Source organism: Jaculus jaculus, chromosome 17 (genome assembly GCF_020740685.1).
Source record: "Jaculus jaculus isolate mJacJac1 chromosome 17, mJacJac1.mat.Y.cur, whole genome shotgun sequence".
NCBI classification, from domain to species: Eukaryota; Metazoa; Chordata; class Mammalia; order Rodentia; family Dipodidae; genus Jaculus; species Jaculus jaculus.
The window spans coordinates 22,997,490-23,020,596 of NC_059118.1; the positions used below are offsets into that span (position 1 = coordinate 22,997,490).

A 23,107-nucleotide genomic window follows, 5' to 3' on the forward strand; every position below is an offset into this window, starting at 1 on the left:
AGCTTCCAGTCTCCCACCTCACTGTATAAGACCTGGCATTTTAGAAGCCTATAATGGCTTTTATGTGGGGCCTTGGATTTCAAATTGAGGTACTCAGGCTTGTGTGGCAAGTTCTTTATCCACTGAGCCATCTCCAAAGGGTTTTTAACCTTTATCTTAGCTCTTGATAAGTCCATATTGAATTCTCATGTTTTCCCTGTATAATCCTTTGTAGCTATTATCAGCCAGCCTTGTTATAGGAGCCTCATAACTTACAGTTGTGTATTAAAATGTGCCTCCATCTGAGCTGGAAAAACTATAGACATTGCATCCCAGAATTTCAGTCCTTAAAATAGTTCAGCTCAAAAGATGTTCTTTTTTTTTTTTTTTCCTTTTTAAAAAGAGATATTCTTTAAGTTATTAGGAGTAGAACATCTTTCACACTGAGTTATTAGCATAGATATTTGCAGAATCCAATCTATTATTATTTTCTTTTTTCTAAGGAGTACAACTTGTGATGAGACTAAGCCCTGTTAGGTCAAAGTGAATTTTCCCAGAATCAGTGTTCTGGTGATAAAACTAGAATGACTAATTTGCCTTGTTCTTTTGTTTTGTTTTGTTTTTTCAAGGTAGGGTCTCACTGTAGTACAGACTGACCTGGAACTCACTATGTAGTCTCAGGGTGTCCTTGAACTCAAGGTGGTCCACCTACCTCTGCCTCCCAAGTGCTGGGATTAAAGGCGTGCGCAAACACGCCCGGCCTGTTGCATGTTTTGAAGTATGAATGTGCTAAAACAGTGATGCCTATAAAGGAAGATTTCAAACATGATTATAATTTATTTATTTCCTTTAGTGGATTTTGGGGATCTCTTCCTCCTATCCACTAATATTCATCTAGCAGAACAGAAGTGGTGAAAATAGCTAACATTTATGGATTGTCTCCTTGATCGTTTCTTCTGTCACTTTCTTTTTTTTTCAAGGTAGGGTCTCACTCTAGCTAAGGCTGACCTAGAATTACTGTCATCTTAGGGTGGTCTTGAACTCATAGAGATCCTCCTACCTCTGCCTCCCAAGTGCTGGGATTTAAGGCGTGCTCCACCACAGCCTGGCCTGGATCGTTTCTTCTTATATTATGTCTTAGAGGTGTGTGTGTGTTGCACAACTTTAAGATAGACAAACTGTCATGTAGACAAAGAGGTTAGGCAATTACCAGAGGTTGTGTAGCTAGTGAGTAGTGTAGGCTGTATTTAACCCAGGCACGTGATTGCAGACTTGATTGGGCGTAAGCCTTGGAGCCTCCTTTAACAACGCTCAACTCTCTGAGAAACCCTTGTCCATAATTTCATTAAGGGATAAAATCCTACTTAACTAAATTCTTAAGCTTTTTGTTAGTAATAAAAGGAAAAATTCTAGATTCTGTGAGAATCCTCAATGCTTTGAGAAACTGGCAGCTAAAACTTATCTTAAACTTCTCCAAGGAACTAGAATGTTCAAAATAATAGGAAGACTTCAAATTGAACGGCTGACTGGCAGAAGAATTATATATGGTATATGTGAAACTGAAAAATGAAACAGCCTGGAGTGATATTGTAAAGAAGTATGTATTGTATATTGGCTGAGTTTTGAGGAACTCATTCAACATCTGCGGAATTGGGAAATTAATGCAGTTGCTTTAACTGGACCAGGAGTGAACAATTTAAATTACCTAACTTTTTGTGTGGTATTTGGGGTAGGGGAGGGGAACAACTTTCCTGCGCTGATTATCTGATTATACATATATATTTTATTTTAGAGGGAGATTGAAAGAGGTGGATAGAATAGGTGCACCAGGGCTTCCACCTGTTGCCAACGAACTCCAGTTGCCTGTGTCACCTTGTGCATCTGGCTAACATGGGTCCTAGAGAGTTGAACAAATGTTCTTTGGCTTTGCAGGCAGGCGCCTTAACCACTGTCTTGAGGAAACAGCATGGAAAAGTAATAGAGGAGGAGCTTGATGTTCTTCTTTGGCCTTCCAGTAGGGTGTGTGCATCTGCACACACATGAATACGTTATACATGCACCACAAACACATGTAACATGTAAGACAAACACAAGCAGCAAAAGCTGTTAAACACACTAGTCTGTGACTTATGATAAGTAAAGGGATAGAAGAAAATGTTTGTTCACTTAGGTATTTAGTTGTATATTATGCTAATTAGAAAAAAGAATCTCTTGATTTTAATGGAAATGTAGTGTATTAATACTAGAGCCTGATAATGGCTGTTTGTTTAAGGTCCTTTTTTAGTGCATCAGTAATTCCAAGCAGAAGAACATAGATAGCTGAGAAAAGCTGATTTAACTTACTATTCATTTTTGATAATTAAAAACACCTGGTTAGACTGAATAATAGATTTTGTAATACTGAAACAGAAGTTTTAGAGTGTCCTCTGTCAGTGCACAAATACGAACTAAAACACTGATGATTTTGGGTGTCCCAGAGTCTTATGAATTTGAATTTGACAAATGAAATCCACAGACTAGAGGATAAGGTTCAGAAACAATTTATTACAGCTTAGAGCATTAGAAGGGAAGACTGCCCCTCCCCCCAAATGTAGGGTCTCACTCTAGCTCAGGCTGACCTGGAATTCTCTCTGTAGGCTCAGGGTGACCTTGAACTCACAGTGATACTCTTACCTCTGCCTCTGGAGTGCTGAAAGTGCCACCATGCCTGGCATAGGGGAAGCTTTGAGAGAAGCGTGGCTTAGAGGGATGAAGGAAGACATTTGGGAGCCTAAAACTTAAGAAAAAGAAGGAAGGGCAGAGCTCTTCCCAAGGGGGTAAGAGGGGTTTTGAGACTTAAGATACAGGTTAGGGTTTTATCATGAGCCCCATGGATGGGTGGCCAGTCCAGTCCTTACTAACCTCAAGTGTCTGGGGTCAAGGTTTCTTGGAAAAGGGAAATCTTCCAGGAAATCTTAATTCTTTTGAAGGGACTTCTCAGAAGAGAGTGGAAGGACTGCCTACAGGGACAGAGATAAGAAAAGGCCAGACCTTTCTCACCTGTAGTAAAGGGTTATGAACTAGATTTTCCCTATGGGCCCAAGGACAACATCCCCATTTACCCAAGAGAAAGCTGCAGTTACCTTAAGCTGCCTATCTACTTCTCTCTCCTATTCTACAGTATTGAGTTTTGTTCTTTTTAAATGAACTTCCTTGGTCATATTGTATTACTGTTTTAATATATTCATAGTTTGTTTTTTACTGCTAGTAGTTATTTTAAAAATAGGTTGTGTTACCAGCTTTCAGTATCATGTAAAGAATTAAATAAGAGGCTGTTTTTATTCTTCTTTGGAACATTTCAGATGCATGGAGTTGCCTATTCTCTAATGTTACTTCTCAAAATAGTTGAATCTGGTGTTTCAGGAGATTGTAATTATTTGCAGCTTTAAAAATTCTTCTGGCTGGGCGTGGTTGCACTTGCCTTTAATCCTAGCATCCAGGAGGCAGAGGTAGGATGATCACTGGAGTTCCAGGCCACCCTGAGGCTACAGAGTGAATTCCAGGTCAGCCTGGGTTAAAGCAAAACCCTACTTCAAAATATATATATATATTTTATTATATAATTATAATTATATAATATAATTATATAATAATATAATTATTATTATTTTTCTGTATTCTACTTGATTCATTCTTTTTTTTTTACCCCAAGTTAGGGTCTCACTCTAGCCCAAGCTGACTTGCAGTTCACTATGTAGTCTCTGGGTGGCCTCACACTCACGGTGCTTCTACGTGTGCCTCCCAAGTGCTGGGACTAAAGGTGTGTGCCACCATGCCTGGCCTGATGTATTCTTAATATTGTGGTTTATTTTTAGAGAGTTATATACAATATCATTTTTTTGTTTTATGCCTAAAGTTGTAAAGGTTTTTTTTGTTCTTAGTTTTGCTCTTGTGCTTCCTTATACATGGTAAGGTTTTGCCTGATTTAATATTCTATACCCAAATACTTAGTTCTTCAGTTTTAAAATGTTTCTCTAATTCAATTTTCACTTTTATCAATCTGAGCTCTTTTCTGTAGGACCACTGATAATACAACTAGTTTTTCGTACGTATGTTTAAGTAAAATAAGTGAAATGAAGAGTGAAAATTACTTGTGTATGGTGTAGTCTTCCTACATGTATAAAATTGCAGCACTTACATGCAACAGGTAGTTAGTTGCTTAAGTAGAAATAACATCCCGGGCTACATTGTGTTTGCGAATTGCAGGCCAGAGCTTTCCTTCCTTTCCCAAGGTTTTGTTGCAAGGATGTTTTGAAAGAAGTGGCAGTGTGCATTGTCTTGTTACAGTAAAAATTTCTTCTTCAGAGTCTGTCAGCACCTCAGCTGATGGTGTACAGCTTACTCTCACCAGCTTGCTTGCCTGTGTCATATTTTCCTGTGCAGGAGTCTTTGTTCAAGTAAAATAAGTGGTGGGCAGATTTTAATTCTGATGATATTTTAGAACATTAAAAGTGTGAGAATATAGAAGTAAGTTAAATTTAGTCACCATTGATCAGATAACACATTTCTGTTTACTAAAATGTTTCTTTTGTGTTAGTATGTCTATTTTAAAATAAAATTTTTGTTGTTTGAAATTAAATATAAGAACTTGTCTTCCTTTGTAGGTATAAGCGTGTCTTTTCCATTGGAACCCATGCGATTACTACATACAATCCCAATACCTTAGAAGTAACAAATCAGGTAATTATGTTATAAGCTGATAAGTGTTTGTACGAACTTGTTCTAAAAGCAAAAATTTGACACATTGTGCCTGGCCTAAAAGAAGTACTACAGGATAGACGTGCCAGTCTAGAAGGGACTAGTGTGTTTATACTGCTTTATGCTCAGGACCAAACCTGAAGAGCTAAGGAGTGGGGAGTGTGAATTTTTAGGCTTTCAAGGATATAAATATATTACTCTTTGTAGCTATCTCACTTATAGAATTAGCTCCTATCCCTTTTCAATATCGTTGCTATAATATAGGGATATTTTAGTTGTGTCACAGTGTAATTGGTGTAAAGAGCTTGTGATAGAACTAGAATTACTTGTTTATAAAGGCAACATTAGTTGACCATGCTTGAGTAAACATTGAAAGAAGTCTAGCTTCCTTTCATTTTAAGTTAGGCATGTTTTCTAGGTTATTTTTTGTTTGTTTTAAAATTTTTTTAGTTTTATTTATTTATTTGAGAGTGACAGACAGGGAGAGAAAGAGGCAGATAGAGAATGGGCGTGCCGGGGCCTCCAGCCACTGCAAACAAACTCCAGATGCATGCGCCCCCTTGTGCATCTGGCTTACGTGGGTCCTGGGGAGTCGAGTCTCAAACTGGGGTCCTTAGGCTTCACAGGCAAGCGCTTAACCGCTAAGCCATTTATTTTTGTTAGTGGACTTATAAAAATGCTATTCCTTTATTTTCACCTTTATTCTGTTGCTTTATTTCAATGTCATTACTCCTTAAAATTGCATTGCCGGGCAGGAGAGACGGCTTAATAGTTAAGGTGCTTGCCTGCAAAGCCAAAGGATCCAAGTTTGATTTCCCAGTCCCATGTAAAACCAGATGCACAAGGTGGCCCATGCATCTGGAGTTTGTTTGCAGTGGATAGAGGCATTGGCACACCCTTTCTCATACACACACACACACACACACTCACTCACTCACTCTCTTCCCCCCTTTCTCTCTCATATAAATAAATAAATAATAAAAATAAATATAAAGAAAAAAATTGCAGTGCCATTTTTTGGTTATGATGACAGGAACTTGAGTCATAGAAGCTAATAAGACATAATTTGTAGCCCTCTAGTATTTTGTAGAATTTTGTTCATTTAATCAATGAGTATGAAATTACAGTGATAAAAATAAGTGTTCCATTTTGCTACATGGTAGCCCATTGAAAGAATCCTTTCTTTTTGATAGTGGCCTTATGGAGACATTTGCAGCGTCAGTCCTGTTGGAAAAGGACAAGGAACAGAGTTCAACCTCACATTTCGTAAAGGCAGTGGGAAAAAGTCTGAAACGTTAAAATTTTCTACAGAGCACAGGACAGAACTTCTTACAGAAGCATTGGTAAGAGAGGTTCTGTTCACAGACTGACCTTGTCCTTTTGAGGTGAAGAGCTCCGTTCAAGCGCAGGTTCCGATGCTCTGAGCTCTGCTGCCCACTGTGCTTGCTTGTTCTTACTGACGTGTCATTGGACACTGCAACGGCGCGTTGGTGTGAAAGGCTGGACACTCCCTCACATTTGGTGTTTTTCAGCCTTTTGAGATGCATGTGTAGGATGAAGCACTGCCTCTCTGGTCTGGCTTGTTCCTCAGGAAAACGCTGCATTCTTAGTGAATATCCTTAACCTTACATTTAATCACAGCTTTTAGTATCAAAGTTACTAAATTTTTTTTATGTAAAAAGGACTGAAACATGAACTTCCTCATGAGCTTGTTTTCATAACTGTGGTAATGTTTTCTCTTTCAGAGATTTAGAACTGACTTTTCAGAGGGAAAAATCACAGGAAGGGTAAATATTTGATATTTGTTAATAAATATTTTTGTTAGTTTAAATGTTACCCTTTATTGTAGAAATCATTCTATAACCTGTGTTCCTGTTATATTACCATAACTAAAGGGAAGGTAAGTTTAATGTCTCTTGAAACCATGTGATAGAGAGATACAAGTTGTTTAGCAGGAAACTCGATATCAAGATGTAGATTTAAGACTTTTATTTCAGTACTTTTTATAATCATGGAAAATGTTAATAAAAATTGAGAAAGAAAAGACTTTTATTTCAGGCAGATGCAAAAATCCCACCCTGCCCCCCCAAAAACCAAAAAACCTGAGTAGAGAAAGTGCTGAGAGCTTTTGGTGCTTCTAGTTCCCTGTTCTGAGCAGTGCGCCGGTCAGTGTCATGCGGTGGTGATGCTGTAGCAACACGCAGGCGTCTTTGGTTTCGGAGTTTCCTGTTTCAAAAGTTACTCAAGGTTTAAGGTTTGGGTGTTTGGAACTGCCTTGTTGCGAGTTCTTGCACTGTATCTGGCTTGTTCTAAAGCTTGGCATGGTGTACTGACCACTTTGGGGAAAGTCATGTGGCTTTTCCCAGAGTCTCTGTAGTGTTTTCAGAGCAGAATTCAAATAAAACTGAGACTTCTGGTGAGAAAGGATGGGAGTTTTTTGTTGTTTTCAATTTTTCTCTATAAATAGTAAATGTCTTATCATAAGCAAGTACTGCGTTTATTTACACCCCCTTCCCCACCACTGGAGATTAAACATAGAATCTTGGACATACTAGACAACCACGGAACCAGATCTTGTCCCATTTACATTTAATTTTTTTTTTTTTTTTGAGGTAGGGTCTCTGTAGCTCAGGCTGACCTGGAATTCATTTAGTCTTAGGGTGGCCTTGAATTCATAGCAATCTTTCTACTTCTGCCTCCCAAGTTCTGGGGTTAAAGGCATGTGCCACCATGTCCCCTTTTACTTTTGTTTTGAGACATACTATCCTTAAGTCACTCAGGATGGCCTTGGACTCGTTCTGTAGCCTAGGCAGGCCTTGAACTTGTGATTTTCTGGCTTCAGCTTTCTAAGCAATGGGGATTATGGCCCTGCACATTGCCCAATAATTACTACTTTTATTTTGTTTTTCAGTTTTTTCAAGGTAGGGTCTTGCTGTAGCACTGACCTGGAATTCACTGTGTTGTCTTGGGCTGGCTTTAAACTCACAGTGAGCTTCCTGAGTGCTGGGATTAAAGGTGTGTGCCACCATGCTCAGCTGTCACTACTTTTATATAATGGGGAAAGAATAATATCTAAATTTACATCTCTGTCTGTTTAAAACCATTACTTCTGCCAGAGTCAGGAACTGATTTCCAATATGCTGACACCACCACTCTCTCTGTCTTAATTCCTTATCTTTAAAAAAAAAAAATATATATATATATATTTGCAAGCAGAGAGAGACAGAAGAGACAGAGACATAGAGCCAGAGTATGGGCATGCCAGGGCTTCTAGCCACTACAAACAAATTCCAGATTCATGTACCACTGTGCATCTAGCTTACCTGGGTCCTGGGGGATCAAACTCAGGTCATTAGGTTTTGCAGACAAGCGCCTTAACCACCGAGCCTTCTCTCCAAGCCTAGGTCCTCATCTTTTCTGTGTGTATTCTATTGTCAGTTCTAGCATCCCAGAGCCTCACTCATTTCCACTCTAGCAATTGATGGGTTTGCCACAAACTATAAAATCATTTACTGTCCAGTGAGAGCTGCTTGCTACTGTACATCAGGAACTGACATCAGGTGTCTTTAAATTGTGGTTTTGTGTGCTTAGGTAGGTAGGTGAATGTTATCTGTACGGATAGTGACTGTTGCTAAATCTTAGCAGTTTGGTTTATAAGTCCTCCTTTGTGTCAGTTAGCACTAGTGCCTTAATACTTCCAAACTCGAGGCAGGAGCACCATCGCTAAGTGTCTGGGCTCCACTCTAAATGCTGCACTTGGTAAGTTTAACTTGACCATGAGGCTCCCTGTTACCCTAGATAACCTACACTATGTATGGCCTTTGGAAGTCTAGGCTTTGACCTGTCTGCAGTCCTCAGGGACAGTGACATTTTTCCATCAGCATATCTCACTGATAGCAATTGATTATCCACTGGGAGGAATGGAGAGTCTGGACGTGTTAAAGAGTCTGGATGGAAGAGTACCACCATATTTTATGTCTTCCCTTCCTTCACTATCCTGCCGTAGAGAGAAGGCACTGATCCTTTCCTTTAGTTCGGAATGATGCTTCTAAGCATATTCTTGGGTCAATGTAGGTCTAATTGTCTTTTCTGTAGATTTTTTTTTAAATGAGAATGTACTGTGCATGGAACCAAAGATCAGAAATGTTGAAGTGACTTGGGTGTGATGTGATCTTAGGAAAGTCACAGCTGGGCTTAGTGTCAGGATGTCAGTGGAGGTGTTTACTCCAGGGCCTTACTCTTGGCTAAGTATCTACAAGAGAATTCTCATCTCACTATTAAAACTGTTACATTCTTGAGCAGCCAGCTTATGTGTACCTTGAGAATTGTACAACTGACCATGTACTTTTTCATATGGAGAGATAAAAAACTTTGTGGCCCAAGCATGGTAGTATACACTTTTTGTTTTTTATTTTTTTGGTTTTTTGAGGTATGGTCTCACTCTAGCCCAGGCTGACCTGGAATTCACTCTGTAGTCTCAGGATGGCCTCGAACTCTCGGTGATCCTCCTCCCTCTACCTCCCGAGTGCTGGGATTAAAGGCGTGCGCCACCACGCCCGGCAGTATACACCTTTAATCTTAGCACTCGGGAGGCAGAGGGAGGAGGATAGCCGTGAATTTGAGGCTAGCCTGAGACTACAGAGTGAATTTCAGGTCAGCCTGGGCTAGAGTGAAACCCTACCTCAGAAAAACAAAGCAAAAAAACCCTCTGTGGTAATTGGGTATAGGAGAGGATGTTCATTTCATTTCACATACAGCACTTTGTTGTTACTTTATCTCACTGTTCCTTTAACTTAAGTGCATTTTCTTCTGTGCCGTGTCACCTTGCACTCCCTTCATTAAACCTTTTTTACTTTTTTATTTTTTAAAGAATAAGACTAGATAGTACATGGATATTGACCATTTGTTAATTTGATAATCCACATGCTTTAGTTTGCAAAGGAGTATCATCCTCATGGAACTTTTTTTTTTTTTAATTTATTCATTTGAGAGAGAGAAAGAGGCAGATAGAGAATGGGCACACCAGGGCCTACACCCACTGCAAACATACTCAAGATGCATGCGTCACCTTGTGCTTCTGTGGCTTATGTGGGTTCTGGGGAATTGAACCTGGGTGCTTTGCCTTCGCAGGCAAGCACCTTAGCCACTAAGCCATTCTCCAGCCCTAGAAGTTTTATTTGTTATAAAGAAATAAAATGTACATTAACGTAATGAGTCAACCCTAATTGTTAAGTATAACAGTGTAACTTTCCCTGAAATGTGACTTATCCAAGGTGGATTAAAAAATACTTATTAAAAGTTGAAGTCTGGGGCTGGAGAGATGGCTTAGCAGTTAAGGCACTTGCCTACAAAGCCAAAGAACTAGGTTCAGTTCCCTAGAACCTACATAAGCCAGATACACAAGGTTGAGCAGGAGTCTGGAGTTTGTTTGCAGTGACTGGAGGCCCTGACACTCCCATTCTCTCTATCTGCCTCTGCCTCTCAACTTACAGTAAGTAAAAAAAAAAAAAAAAAAAAAAAAAATTTAAGTTGAAGTCTGGAGAGATGGCTTTGTGATTAAGGCACTTGGCTGCAAAGCCTATTGACCCAGGTTTGATTCTCCAGTATCCACATAAAGCCAGCTGCACAATGTTGTGCATGCATCTGGAATTTCACTGGCAGTGGCTGGAGGTCCTGGCACACCCATTCTCTCCCTCCCTCTCTCCCTCTTTCCTCTGGATGCCTCTGCTTGCAGATTATATGTATATGTGTGTATATATGTATGTATTTAAAGTTTTGGGCTATAGAGATGGCTTAGTGGTTGTTAAGGCGCTTGTTTGCCTGTGAAGCCTAAGGACATGGGTTTGATTCTCCAGTATACACATGGGCCAGATGCTGGCACATGTGTCTGGAGTTTGTTTGCAGTGGCTAGAGGCTCTGGTGTGCCCATTCTCTATCTGCCTCTTTTTCTCTTTCTCTTTCAAATAAATAAATATTTTTTTTAAAAGGTTCAAGTCGTGAGGCTGAGGAGACAGTTCATTTGGTAAAGTGATGGCTTCATAAACACGACACCTGAATTCGATCCCCAGAATCCTAGAAATGGGCATGGTGGTAGCACTGCCTTTAATACCAGCTCATGGGAAGAGGAAGCAAGCAGATCCCTGGGGCTCACTGGCCAGCCATTCTAGCTAGTTATTTAATTAGCAAGCTCTAGGCCAGTGAGAGACCCTGTTTCCAAAATAAGTGGATGCTGGGGGCTGGAGGGATGGCTTAGAGGTTAAGGCACTTGGATGGAAAGCCAAACAACCCAGGTTTGCTTCCCCAGGACCCACATATAGGTCAGATGCACAAGGTGGTATATGCATCTGGAGTTCATTTGCAGTGGCTGGAGGCCCTGGAATGCTCATTCTCTCCCCACCATCTCTCTCTTAAATAAATAAATATTAAAATGAAAAGAAAATTAATTTAAAAAATTTTTAAGTGGCTGGTGGCTGGGCATGGTGACACACACTAATCCCAGCCCTTGGGAGGCAGAGGTAGGAGGATAACTGTGAGTTTGAGGCTAGCCTGAAACAGCAGAGTGAGTTCTAGGTCAGCCTCGGGTAGAGTGAGACTCTACCTCAGAAACCTCCTCCCGCAGAAAAAGTGGATGGTGAATGACACATGCACATATACATGCTCAAAAATTAAAAAAAAAAAAATCAAACGAACATCTTTGTCCTGATGAAACTTTCCGAATACACTTGTGTTTCTGGAATTCACTATGTAGTTTCAGGGTAGCCTTGAACTCATGGTGACCCTCCTACCTCTGCCTCCCCTGTGCTGGGACTAAAGGCCTACGCCACCACACCCAGCTGCTTGTTCTTTTTTCTTTTTAATTTTTTACTTAATTAATATTACTATTCTTTCTTTCTTTTTTTTTTAGTTTTTTTTTTAGTTTTTTTGAGGTAGAGTTTCACTCTAGCCCAGGCTTACCTGGAATTCACTCTGTAGTCTCAGGATAGCCTTAAACTCACGGTGATCCTCATACCTCTGCTTCCCGAGTGCTGGGATTAAAGGCGTGTGCCACCACGCCCGGCTCTGCTTGTTCTTTTGACACAGAGCCTGGCTAGCTATGTTGCCCAGGCTGCCCAAGAACTCTCCCAGGTTCCAGTAGTCATTCTTACTCAGCCTCATAACACCTGGGACTACAGGAACATGCCTCCATGCTAACTGAATTTCTTCTTAGCTTTTTCTTTTATTAGATTTATGTATTGGTAGCTTACTTGTTTAACAAAACACTGTAAGTCTTATTAACCTTTGCTAATTAAGACAGAACATTTTGCCTTTAGTTAGAGTGAACATTCTTAATGAAGTGCTCGGCCCCATCCAAATTTAACATGTTAACAATTTGGGTAGTAACTATACATACTTACAATGTTGGTTCAGCAGTGAACTTATACATTAAATGTAACTTTATTTTATCTTAAGCTTAAATTTGAACCTAAAAAATTCCTGTTTCTGTCTAGAGATATAACTGCTATAAGCATCATTGGAGTGACACAAGAAAACCTGTGATTTTGGAAGTAACTCCTGGTGGCTTTGACCAGATAAATCCTGCAACCAACAGAGTGCTCTGTTCTTATGACTATAGAAATATTGAAGGCTTTGTAGATCTCTCTGATTATCCAGGAGGGTTTTGCATACTCTATGGAGGATTTAGTAGATTGGTAAGTAGTATTTTGTTTGTTTGTTTGTTTGTTGGTGTGGTTTGGTATTTCAAGGTAGGGTCTCACTGTAGCCCAGGCTGACCTGGAATTCACTATGTAGTCTTAGGTTAGCCTTGAATTCTTAGCAATCCTCTTACATTCTTTCTGCCACCATTTCTGCAATGGACCCTGAACCATGGAAGGTATGATTAAGATATTTCAGTACTGAACACTCCTCCTCCTTTACAGCACCATGGTGCCTTCTGAGTCATCCCAAGGTCACTGCCATCTGAAAAGAGAAGGTTCTCTAGCCAAAAGTGAGAGTAGCATTAATATATGGGGATGAACATTAAGAGAAGTGCTTATTGGGTAGTTTGGTAAGCATAGTGTGTGTGTGTATGTGTGTGTGTGTGTGTGTGTGTGTGTATACACACACACACACACACACATATATACTTTGAGCCAGACAGCAGCAGATGTTACACTTCTAGGGCTCATGACTATCCCTGTTGTAGGTTTTCAGTATCAGGAATATATTTCCTCCCATGGGGCAGACCTCCAGTCAAATTAGAGGGCTTTTGGTTTCCCCCATAACAGATGTGCCACTATTGTACCGTTGGCTCATTTGGCTTGGCTGGCCATATATAAGGCTTGCAGTGTCCACTGTTGGGTATCTTCACTGGTGATTTCTCTCTCTCTCTCACTGAACTGCGTACAGCATGGCTTTTTCCAGCTTTCTGTCAGCTGAGTTACATAGAGGAGGTTTTCAGCTCAGTTGCAGCAGGGTTTCTCAGTGACCTTGCAGCCCAAGCATGTGGAGTCTTCAGCAGTAGGGTCTTACCATCTATTCCTGGTGGGAAACCAAGGGCCTCTGCAATGGTCTATAATGTTTTGGGGGTATCAGGCACCTCCCTGGTCAATAAGTCACTGGAGAGTATCCCATCCCTGGCACTGAAAATTTTCTAGTAACAATCTATTACTCCTGTGTGTTCCATTGTCTAAAAAAGTAGGTTTCCATACAATTTATTTATATCCTCTTAGATTTTTGATTAGCTCTCCCCCATCTTTCCCTACTCAATCTCTTCCCCTGATCTCACTTACACTTTTTCACTTCCATTAATCTGTTCTTCTACTTACATGTGTACAATTCCACCCTCCCCTACCTTTCTATTCCCTTTATATCTCTTTTCTAGCTTACTGACCTATGCTACTGAGTTTTCTTCCTACTTATGCAGAAGTCCAGTTACTTGCAGGTAGGATCCACATATGAGAGAGAAAATGTGATGTTTGGCTTTCTGGGCCTGGGTTACCTCACTTAGTATAATCCTTTCCAGATCCATCTATTTTCCTGCAGATTTCATAATTTCATTTTTCTTTACCACTGAGTAGAACTGCATTGTATAAATGTGCCACATCTTCATTATCCACTCATCAGTTCAGGGACATCTAGGCTTGGTTCCATTTCCTAGCTATTGTGAATAGAGCGGCAATAAACATGATTGAGCAAATATCTCTAAGGTAGTGAGACATGTCCTTAGGATATATGCCTAGGAGTGCTGTAGCTGGGTCATATTGTAGATCTATTTTTAGCTGTCTCAGGAACCTCCACACTGATTTCCATAATGGCTGGACCAGATTGTATTCCCAGCAACAGTGTAGAAGGGTTTCTCTTTTTCCGCATCCTCATCAACATTTATGGTCATTTGTTTTCATGATGGTTGCCAGTCTGACAGGAGTGAGATAGAATCTCAATGTAGTTTTAATCTGCTTTTTTTTTTTTTTTTTTTTTTTTTTTGAGGTAGGATTTCACTCTAGCCCAGGCAGACCTGGAATTCAGTCTGTATGCTCAGGGTGGTCTCGAACTCAGGGTGATCCTCCTACCTCTGCCTCACAAGTGCTGGGATTAAAGGCATGCGCCACCATGCCAGGCTCAAGATTGGAACATTTTGATAAGAGGGAAGATGGTAGCAAAAGGAAAATAAACAGAATGATAGACATGTAGACAGACTGATTTGTAAAATAGAATTTGCTTTCCACAACTATGGCCTTTTTCTGTCCTATTTAGCACTTTCTACACTAGATCTGTGTCATCCTAGTTTCCCTCATCTAGAAACATATCTGAATAAGATGCTAAAAATGAAGGGCCAAAGAAAAAACACTCATTTCCTTCCCCACTTTAAGCAGTGTAAAGCCTTCTGCCCAAAGGCTATCTGTCCCTGTGCAGGAGAAATTTGCAGCCATGAACCACTTAGTGGAATCTTACCACAGTTCCGCCATGTGGCCTTTCACACCCCAACAGCATGATGTAGCACAGTAGTTCAGCCAAGCCATACAGTGAACAGTAAGCTGAGCACACATAAAAGGTGAGGATTCTTTGATGCTCTTCATTGCTAGCACATTTTAGTAATAACAAGAAGCAGCTTTGGCTTGAATTGTCTTTCTTTTAAATTAATTAATTTTTATTTATTTGACAGAGAAATGGGGAGGGGGGGGAATGGGTGCCCCAGGGCCTCCTGCCACTGTAAACGAACTTCAGACATTTGCGCCCCCTTGTGCATCTGGCTAATGTAGGTCCTGGGGAATTGAACCTGGGTCCTTTGGCTTTGCAGGCAAATGCCTTAACCACTAAGCCATCCCTCCAGCCCTTGAATTGTCTTTTTATTAAAGTATTTTAATTTATTTATTTGAGAGAGAGATGGTAGGGGGAGAATGGGCACACCAAGGCCTCTTACTGCTGCACATGAACTCCAGACACATGTGCCACTCTGTGCATCTGACTTTACATGGATACTGGGGTATCAAACCTAGGCCATCAGGCTTTTTGCAAACAAGCACCTTTAATCACTGAGCTATATTCCCAGTCCAAACTATTCATACTTTAAGAACCATGAGCTCTCTTACCACCACATCTATTGGTTTTCTGTCTGTGCATTCACCCAACTATGGATAAAAAATTTTCAGGGAAAATTTTTACTTGTTTTGAACATATATGGAGTTTTTTAGTTATCATTTCCTAAAAATATAATAGAACAGCTATTTGCATAGCACTTACATTGTATTAGGAATTTTAAGTCATTTAGAGATGATTTAAAGCATATGGGAGAATATATGCAGGCACTATACCACTTTCTACAAGGGTTTTTAGCATCTGCAGATTTGGTATTCATGGCAGGAAGGCTGGTATCCTCTGACATTTGAAATCAACTGATTACAAATACAGTACCATAATAGATTGATTGAGCCAGTATCTGATATCTTTTGCATCTATGGTGATTGTGATATATTGCTAGTAATAGTCTTGTTTGTAGAGATGATATGATGCAGGGTGTCTCAGTGGGGGAGGTATTGCCTTTGTGACCAAGACAAATCTTTCTTGTGTGGAACGTTTCTACCCTGTCCCCTGCAGAGTATTTAATACATTTTTGATCTCTGGGTATCAAGTGCAATTAGCATTCTTTTCTTACCTTTGTAAATACTGATACCTGAACATTGGCTTGTAGCAACAGTAGATTAATGATGGTAAAAATTTAGACACTCTTTAACATTATCTTTCAAGGACCCTACCCGTGCAGTACCCACCTACCCCATTAAGAAGGGTACATCCTTAGAGCTGGAGCCAGCTATTTGCAGAAGAAAAGAGAAGCAGGATGGAAGTTAAAACATAGTGTACATTCACTGAGCTGGCCATGAGGTTCACAATTCCAGACAGTGTGATTTTAATGGCGTGGTTTAATTGAGTGGATACAACATGGTGCTCACTTACCTGTCTCTATAATTGTTACTTTAATATCTTTCCACTGAGTTAAAAATATTTCATTTTTGTTACTTCCACCTTCACTTTTTAATTTTCAAAATTTGTGCAGCATTTATTTGCATCAGAGCAAAGAGAAGAGATTATCAAAAGTGCAATAGACCATGCTGGCAACTACATAGGTATTTCATTGCGGATCAGGAAAGAACCTTTAGAATTTGAGCAATATTTGAATCTTCGCTTTGGAAAATACAGCACTGATGAATCCATCACATCTCTAGCAGAGTTTGTGGTCCAAAAAATATCTCCAAGACATGCGGTAAGATCTGTGTGGAGAAAATGTGAATTTGTTTTGTGTTTTATGAGTTTTCTAAAATAACTTTGTCATATGTCTCCATTTTATGTTTTAAAGGAACCTGTTAAAAGAGTTCTAGCACTAACAGAAACGTGTTTAGTAGAGCGAGATCCAGCAACCTATAATATTGCAACATTGAAGCCTTTAGGAGAAGTAAGTTTCATCTTAAATGATATTTCTTCCTATTGATAAATATGAATAATTTTCTATTTTAATATTTACTCATTCCTAAAGAATGGGACTGGTCATGTTGGAACACATCTATAATTCTTGCTCTTGGGAGGTGGAGGCAGTAGGATCAAGAATTGAAGGTGACCAAGGTCTACATAAAACTGTGTCTCAAAATAATAAACGCATGCATGGAGAACAGGAAAATCTGTATTTAATTCTTAACATTTATGTTTGTTTATCTTAGAAGTTCCCTTCCAAGTATACAGAATGGAACCTTTTTTATGTGTATGCACACATGCATATATATGTGCATGTGAATGTGCAGATGCCTGTTTGTGTATGTGTGGGTACACACGTATGTAGAGGCCAGAGATCAGTGTCTGTTGTCTTCCTCAATCACTCTCCACCATCTTTTTAAATTTCTCATTTATTTATTTGAGAGGGAGAGAAAAAGGCAGATAGGTTGGCGTGCTAGGGCCTTCAGCCACTGCAAATGAATTCCAGATGTATGTGCTATCTTGTGCATCTGATTTATGTGGGTCCTGGGGAATTGAACCTGTGTCCTTTGGTTTTGCAAGCAAGTGCCTTAACCACTAAGTTATCTCTTCAGACCTCCACCACCTTTTTTGAGAGAGGGTCTTTCACTGAACCTAGCGCTTACTGATATTAGCTAGGTGAGATAGCCAGCGAGGCAAGGGGTTTTCCATTTCCCCAGTGCTGGGATTACAGGCTTTCACTTCCATGCTTGACTCGTACGTGGGAGCTGGGGATCTCAACTCGGGTCTTTTTATGGCAAGCATTTTACCAACTGAGCTGTCTGCCTAGGCCTCAGAGAGGAGCTTTTATATTGATAATGATCTAAAAATTTGAACAAAATATGTAGCAGTTCTTTAAATGTTCATATTATAAATAAATTACATTTAACTATTGACTTTTGTTTAAAAAAATAGTTTTTACAGTGAAATACCTTAATGCTGCACATGTTTTTGTTGAACTTACTTGTTTTCTATAGGTATTTGCATTGGTTTGTGACTCAGAAAATCCCCAAGTTTTTACCATCGAGTTTATAAAAGGACAAGTTCGAAAATACTCTTCAACAGAAAGGTGTGTGTTTAAATACATTATCCTTTTGAGATTCTAGCATGTGTAAAGTGTGAAGTACTTGATTAAAGAGGGGGAACCCAAGATTTATAATGTAGACCTATGAAATTATTTAACTTGGTAGAAGATACTGTTTTTGTTGTTGTTATTTTGTGCTTTATTCATCTGAGAGCAAGAAAGAGACAGAAAAGTAGACTGACAGAGAGAATGGATATGGGCATGTAAGGGCTTACTGCTACTGCAAACAAACTCCAGACACACGTGAAACTTAGTACATCTGGCTTATGTGGGTTCTGGAGACTCAAAATTGGGTTGTTTGGCTTTGCAGGCAAGCAACTTAACTGCTGAGCCATCTCTCCAGCCCCCCGTTGCATATTTTATTTTTATTTATTTATTGTTTTTTGAGGTAGGGTCTCACTCTGGCTCAGGCTGACCTGGAATTCACTATGTAGTCTCAGGGTGGCCTTGAACTCATTGCAGTCCACCTACCTCTGCCTCCCAAGTGCTGGGATTAAAGGCATGTGCCACCATGTCCAGTTCTCTCGCATATTTTTATATATTTTTTATTTATTTATTTGATACAGAGAAAGAGGCAGAGAGAGAGAGGAAGAGAATGGGCACACCAGGGCCTTCAGCCACTGTAAACAAACTCCAGATGCATGTGCCCCTTCGTGTATCTGTTTCTTTTGGGTCCTGGAGAGTCGATCTGGGATCCTTTGGCTTTGTAGACATGCCTTAACCACTAAACCATCTTTCCAGCCCCCCTCCCCCGTTGCATATTTTAAATGATGTTCATCCAGTTTACAAATCACTAAAGACAATAAAAATGGTAGTTTTATTTTTAATTAAATGATGAAAATAGTGTTTTTTATAATAATTTTATAAAGTATTTCAGAATATACTTCCACTTTAATTTGCATAACAGCAGCAAAGTGCTTTAATATAAACAAACTTGAAGTTATTTACACATTAGTACTATAAGCTACTTGTCAATTTTTCATTAGGCTATGCTTACTTTTTGAAACATATTTTAATTCAGCTGTTGTTGTGCAAACTGAATTGCTAAATGTTATAAGTTCCTACAAGATTAACACAAGTGTAATTCTCTTCTGCTGTAAAGGGATGTGTCTCCCCTTATGCACTTAGTATGTAGAAGACTGGCAACTCTAGTGCTTTTATGGTGCTGTAAATAGATGGAGACTGAGTTTCTGTCGTTAGCCCCAACAGCTCTGGTACATTTGCCACCACACAATGCAGCCTTACTAAGTGTTTGGTGTTCTTTCTTCATCTTCGTCCTCTAGAGTGGACCTTTCAGACTTAAGCTTAAGAAAGCTAGAAACCAAAGGAAAAAGTTTATATTTTTTCCTGTTCTGAATTCAAGGGAAAGAATATAATGAAAAAACATTGCAGATATTTGATCAGCAGAAAGTCATGCATATGGTGCTTACGGTCTTAACCACTCGAGTTGTCAAGTGTGCTGTGTATGTCATTTTGTTTAGAATGATGGCAGCCCCAGGAAGAAGGACATTCCTCCCAATAGTGCTGGCCTCTGGGAAGGAAGGCATCATTTGTGAAGAGATTTTGTAGATCTATACCAAAAACACAGTTCAGAGAAGGGGAAAAATTGCTTAATTGGGCATCATCAAAACTTAAAGCTGACACTTGAGGAAAAGAAAAGAAAAACTACAAATGTGGGAAAGTATCTGTAAAGCATAGCTGGCACACACTTGTTCTAGAAACATGAGGAACTCTCATGACTCAGTGTTTTCAAAAACAGCAGTGACAACAAAAACTGTGGTAAAAGATAAAGATACACAAACAGTGTAGAAAATACATGAATGAAATGATCCTGTCATTAGGAAAATGAAAATTGAAACTATTGTTGATCCACTAATGTAGCTTACATTTAAAAGACTGCTCATGCAACCACTTTTGAAGGCAAGAAATACATAAACAGTCAAGATACATGATGCATATTATTGATTCTGACCTAATAGTATTTCCTTATAAAGCAGAACGAGATACAAGTAGTCAGTGATAGGGTCTCAGGAATCATTTTTGTTCTTTTTGCAAGTGAGTACAAGGAAAGTTGCATGGTGATTGTATAAAAATTGGATTATGATTTTTTCAAGTGTATAAATTTATACAAAGTTGTGAAGCATTTAATGGGGTAAATATTGTGGTTTGAATGTTAAACCTAAGCAAACTGTTAATGGGTGAACAGCAAAACCGAGAAGCTCTGCAGTTGCGATGTTGGTGCAGTTGGTGGCAGGTGGTGCGGCGGCAGCAGGTGGAGGGCGCCTGGGAGCCCGGCTGTGAGCTCGCACGCGGCTCTTGGTGCCGCCCGATGACCCTGCAGGGCATGCCCGAGCAGGCTGTCTGCTGAAGGGCTGTGCTGCATTCTGCATTAAAATCCCCGTGCATTTTCAGTCTTAAAACCTTTGTATTTTTAACTTTGTGTAGAGATTCTTTGTTAGCAAGTTTGCTGGATGGAGTAAGAGCCTCTGGTAACAGAGATGTTTGTGTAAAAATGTCATCGACCCATAAAGGTCAGCGATGGGGGTTGCTCAGCATGCCTGTTGATGAGGAAGTGGAGAGCCTTCACCTCAGATTCTTAGCCGCCCCTCCGAGTAAGTATTGGCTTTTATGTAGTTACTGCTCTGTCCACCTACTTAGTAATAACTTAAGAATTAATAACTTCAGTTCTCTAAATCTTTGTGAACCTTTTCATCTCTCTATAGATGGCAACTTTGCAGATGCTGTATTCAGGTTCAATGCTAATATTTCATACAGTGGAGTTCTACACGCAGTAACACAAGATGTAAGAAATTATATCATGTTTTGTTCAGAGTCATTAACTTTTACTGTGGCAACTTTCTTCAAATACTCTTTCTTTACTTAGGGACTCTTCTCAGAAAACAAAGAAAAACTGATCAACAATGCCATCACGGCATTGTTGTCCCAAGAGGGGGATGTCGTTGCTTCAAATGCAGAACTTGAGAGTCAGTTCCAAGCTGTGAGGAGACTTGTGGCTTCCAAAGCTGGGTTTTTGGCCTTCACTCAGCTTCCGAAGTAAGTTATGCAGGAAACGGGATGTAGCTTAGTGGTAGTACGTAAAATCCATAAAAGGCCATGTGTTCAGTACCTAGGCAAGAACTCACTTGCCGTTTTGTTTTCTTGATGTGGGATCTTAACTCTAGTCCAGTCTGGCCTGAAATTCACTATTTGGTTCCAGGCTGGCATCAAACTCACTATGATCCTCCTACCTCTGCCTCCCATGTGCTGGGATTAAAGGTGCACACCCACCATGCCCAGTTGGAATTTACTTTTTGTAGATATTTTGAATAACTTAAGATAGATACTGAATAATTTATTTCTTTTTGTTGACTAAACCCAATATCTTCTACATTATGAATTAATCAGTTTGATTCATGAAAAATGAAAAAGGAACATAGGTGGATCTGATGTGGGATATTGGTGGTCCCATGTTCACTAGTAATATTACTGACCTTAGTGAATATGAATGAGAAATTACTTTCCTTATCGTGAATCATAAAAGCAATGTCCTGTTCAAAGAAAACATAGTTATAAAAATACATTCTGAGCCAGGCATGGTGGTGTATGCCTTTAATCCCAGCACATGGGAGGCAGAGATAGGAAGATTGCCTTGAGTTTTAGGCCAGCCTGGAACTACAGAGTGAGTTCCAGGTCATCCTGGGCTAGTGTGAGACCCTACTCTGGGGGGGGAAAAAGAAAAAAGAAGAAAAAGAATACATCCCAGAGGTGGTATTCAAATTACAAATGTCATGCTACTGTGAAAACTTACCATGATCTGTTCGATCATCGTGCGTAACTAATCCTGGATGTCCTGACACTTCTGCTGTGTGCTAGGTTTCGGGAGCGCCTGGGGGTGAAGGTAGTAAAAGCCCTCAAGAGGAGCAACAATGGAGTCATCCACGCCGCTGTTGATATGCTTTGTGCTCTTATGTGTGTAAGTCCGTCCCCCCGCCCAACCCCAATTTGTCTTTCCTAAGTTGAATGGTTATCTTCATTGTTCCAGTAAGGTCTATATTCCTGCGATTCCTAAAATGCTCTTGTATAATTTGCTTATTCAAATAACATGTATTTAGCACATCGTATATTCCAACCACTGTTCTATGTCCTAGAGATAAAACATTAAGTAACAGGGGCTGGGGAAATGGCTCAGCTGTCAAAGGCACCTGCTTGCAAAGTCAGTCTGCCCACATTCAGTTCCCCAGCACCCACATACAGCCTGATAACAAAGTAGAGCATGCATGGTATATGTGCGTGCGTGCGTGCACACACACACACACACACACACACACACACACACACACAAATATAAAAGGTAACTTCCCTCTGCCCTTTAAATTGCAGTCTAGTAAGAGGCGTGTGTCCATGATATAAAGCAGTAGGGCAAGGGTCACTGACAAGTAGCACTTCATCTCTGTTTGGGCAAGAAAGAAATGATTTTGAGTATTTCTGGAGATGTTATTTGATGTGCATTTTAAAGTTGGCATATTGGTCTTTCACTTTTGGGGAGGCTTTTACTAGGATAGAGGATCACTTATCACAGGCACGTGTGAGAAAGCAGCAAATCATAATTGGTTCCTAAAGTACTGTTGCAGTCAGGTTCACATTGCTGGCAGAAATCACCCAACCAAAATCAGCTTGTGGGGAAAAAAGTTTTATTTTGGTTTACAGACTTTAGGGGGACCTCTATGATGGCAAGGGAAAATGATGGCATGAGCAGAGGGTGGACATCACCTCCTGGCCAACATCAGGTGGACAATAGCAACAGGAGAGTGAGCCAAACACTGGCAAGGGGAAACTGGCTATAACACCCATAAGCCTGCCCCCAACAATACACTGCCTCCAGGAGGCATCAACTCCCAAATCTCCTAGCATTCAGAACACCTCAACTTATGGGGACACCTGAATCAAACCACCACAGGTATGTATGGGGTAGTTAGGAGTTTCAGTGAGTGATAAATGCAGAGACAGTCCTTACAAAGCTTTCTGTCTCTGACCAAGAAGTTGGCCATGTGTTTTAGGAAGGATCAACTGTTTTTCAGCAAGGAAGCAGAAAGTAACATGACTAGGTTTGGCTTTCAGAAAGCCGATTCTGGTAGAATGTGTGTGGAGGCCAGATTGTCATATAAGAAATAAGATGCTGGCCTAGGTAATGAGACATGAAAACTGAGCAATAAAGATAGAACTTGACGACAGACGGTATGGTAGAAGAGAGAATTGTGCATTATAATGGAGAAGTTTCTGATTTATTTCATTTTTGTGTGTGTGTGTGTGTGTACTATCTGAACTCTT

The 23,107-nt window shown here is 39.9% G+C and overlaps 1 protein-coding gene across 2 annotated transcripts in view; it reads left to right on the plus strand.

The window, feature by feature from the left end:
- Dnajc13 (DnaJ heat shock protein family (Hsp40) member C13) overlaps positions 1-23,107 on the plus strand; it is a 150,754-nt gene that overhangs the window by 38,018 nt on the left and 89,629 nt on the right. For both annotated transcript variants that reach the window (XM_004664328.3, XR_006633971.1), the window contains exons 3-13: positions 4,623-4,698; positions 5,910-6,059; positions 6,462-6,503; positions 12,204-12,404; positions 16,247-16,453; positions 16,547-16,642; positions 17,673-17,764; positions 20,225-20,391; positions 20,503-20,582; positions 20,664-20,833; positions 21,653-21,752. In XM_004664328.3, coding sequence (XP_004664385.1) covers positions 4,623-4,698; positions 5,910-6,059; positions 6,462-6,503; positions 12,204-12,404; positions 16,247-16,453; positions 16,547-16,642; positions 17,673-17,764; positions 20,225-20,391; positions 20,503-20,582; positions 20,664-20,833; positions 21,653-21,752 — 1,381 coding nt within the window. The remainder of the gene's footprint in view (positions 1-4,622; positions 4,699-5,909; positions 6,060-6,461; positions 6,504-12,203; positions 12,405-16,246; positions 16,454-16,546; positions 16,643-17,672; positions 17,765-20,224; positions 20,392-20,502; positions 20,583-20,663; positions 20,834-21,652; positions 21,753-23,107) is intronic.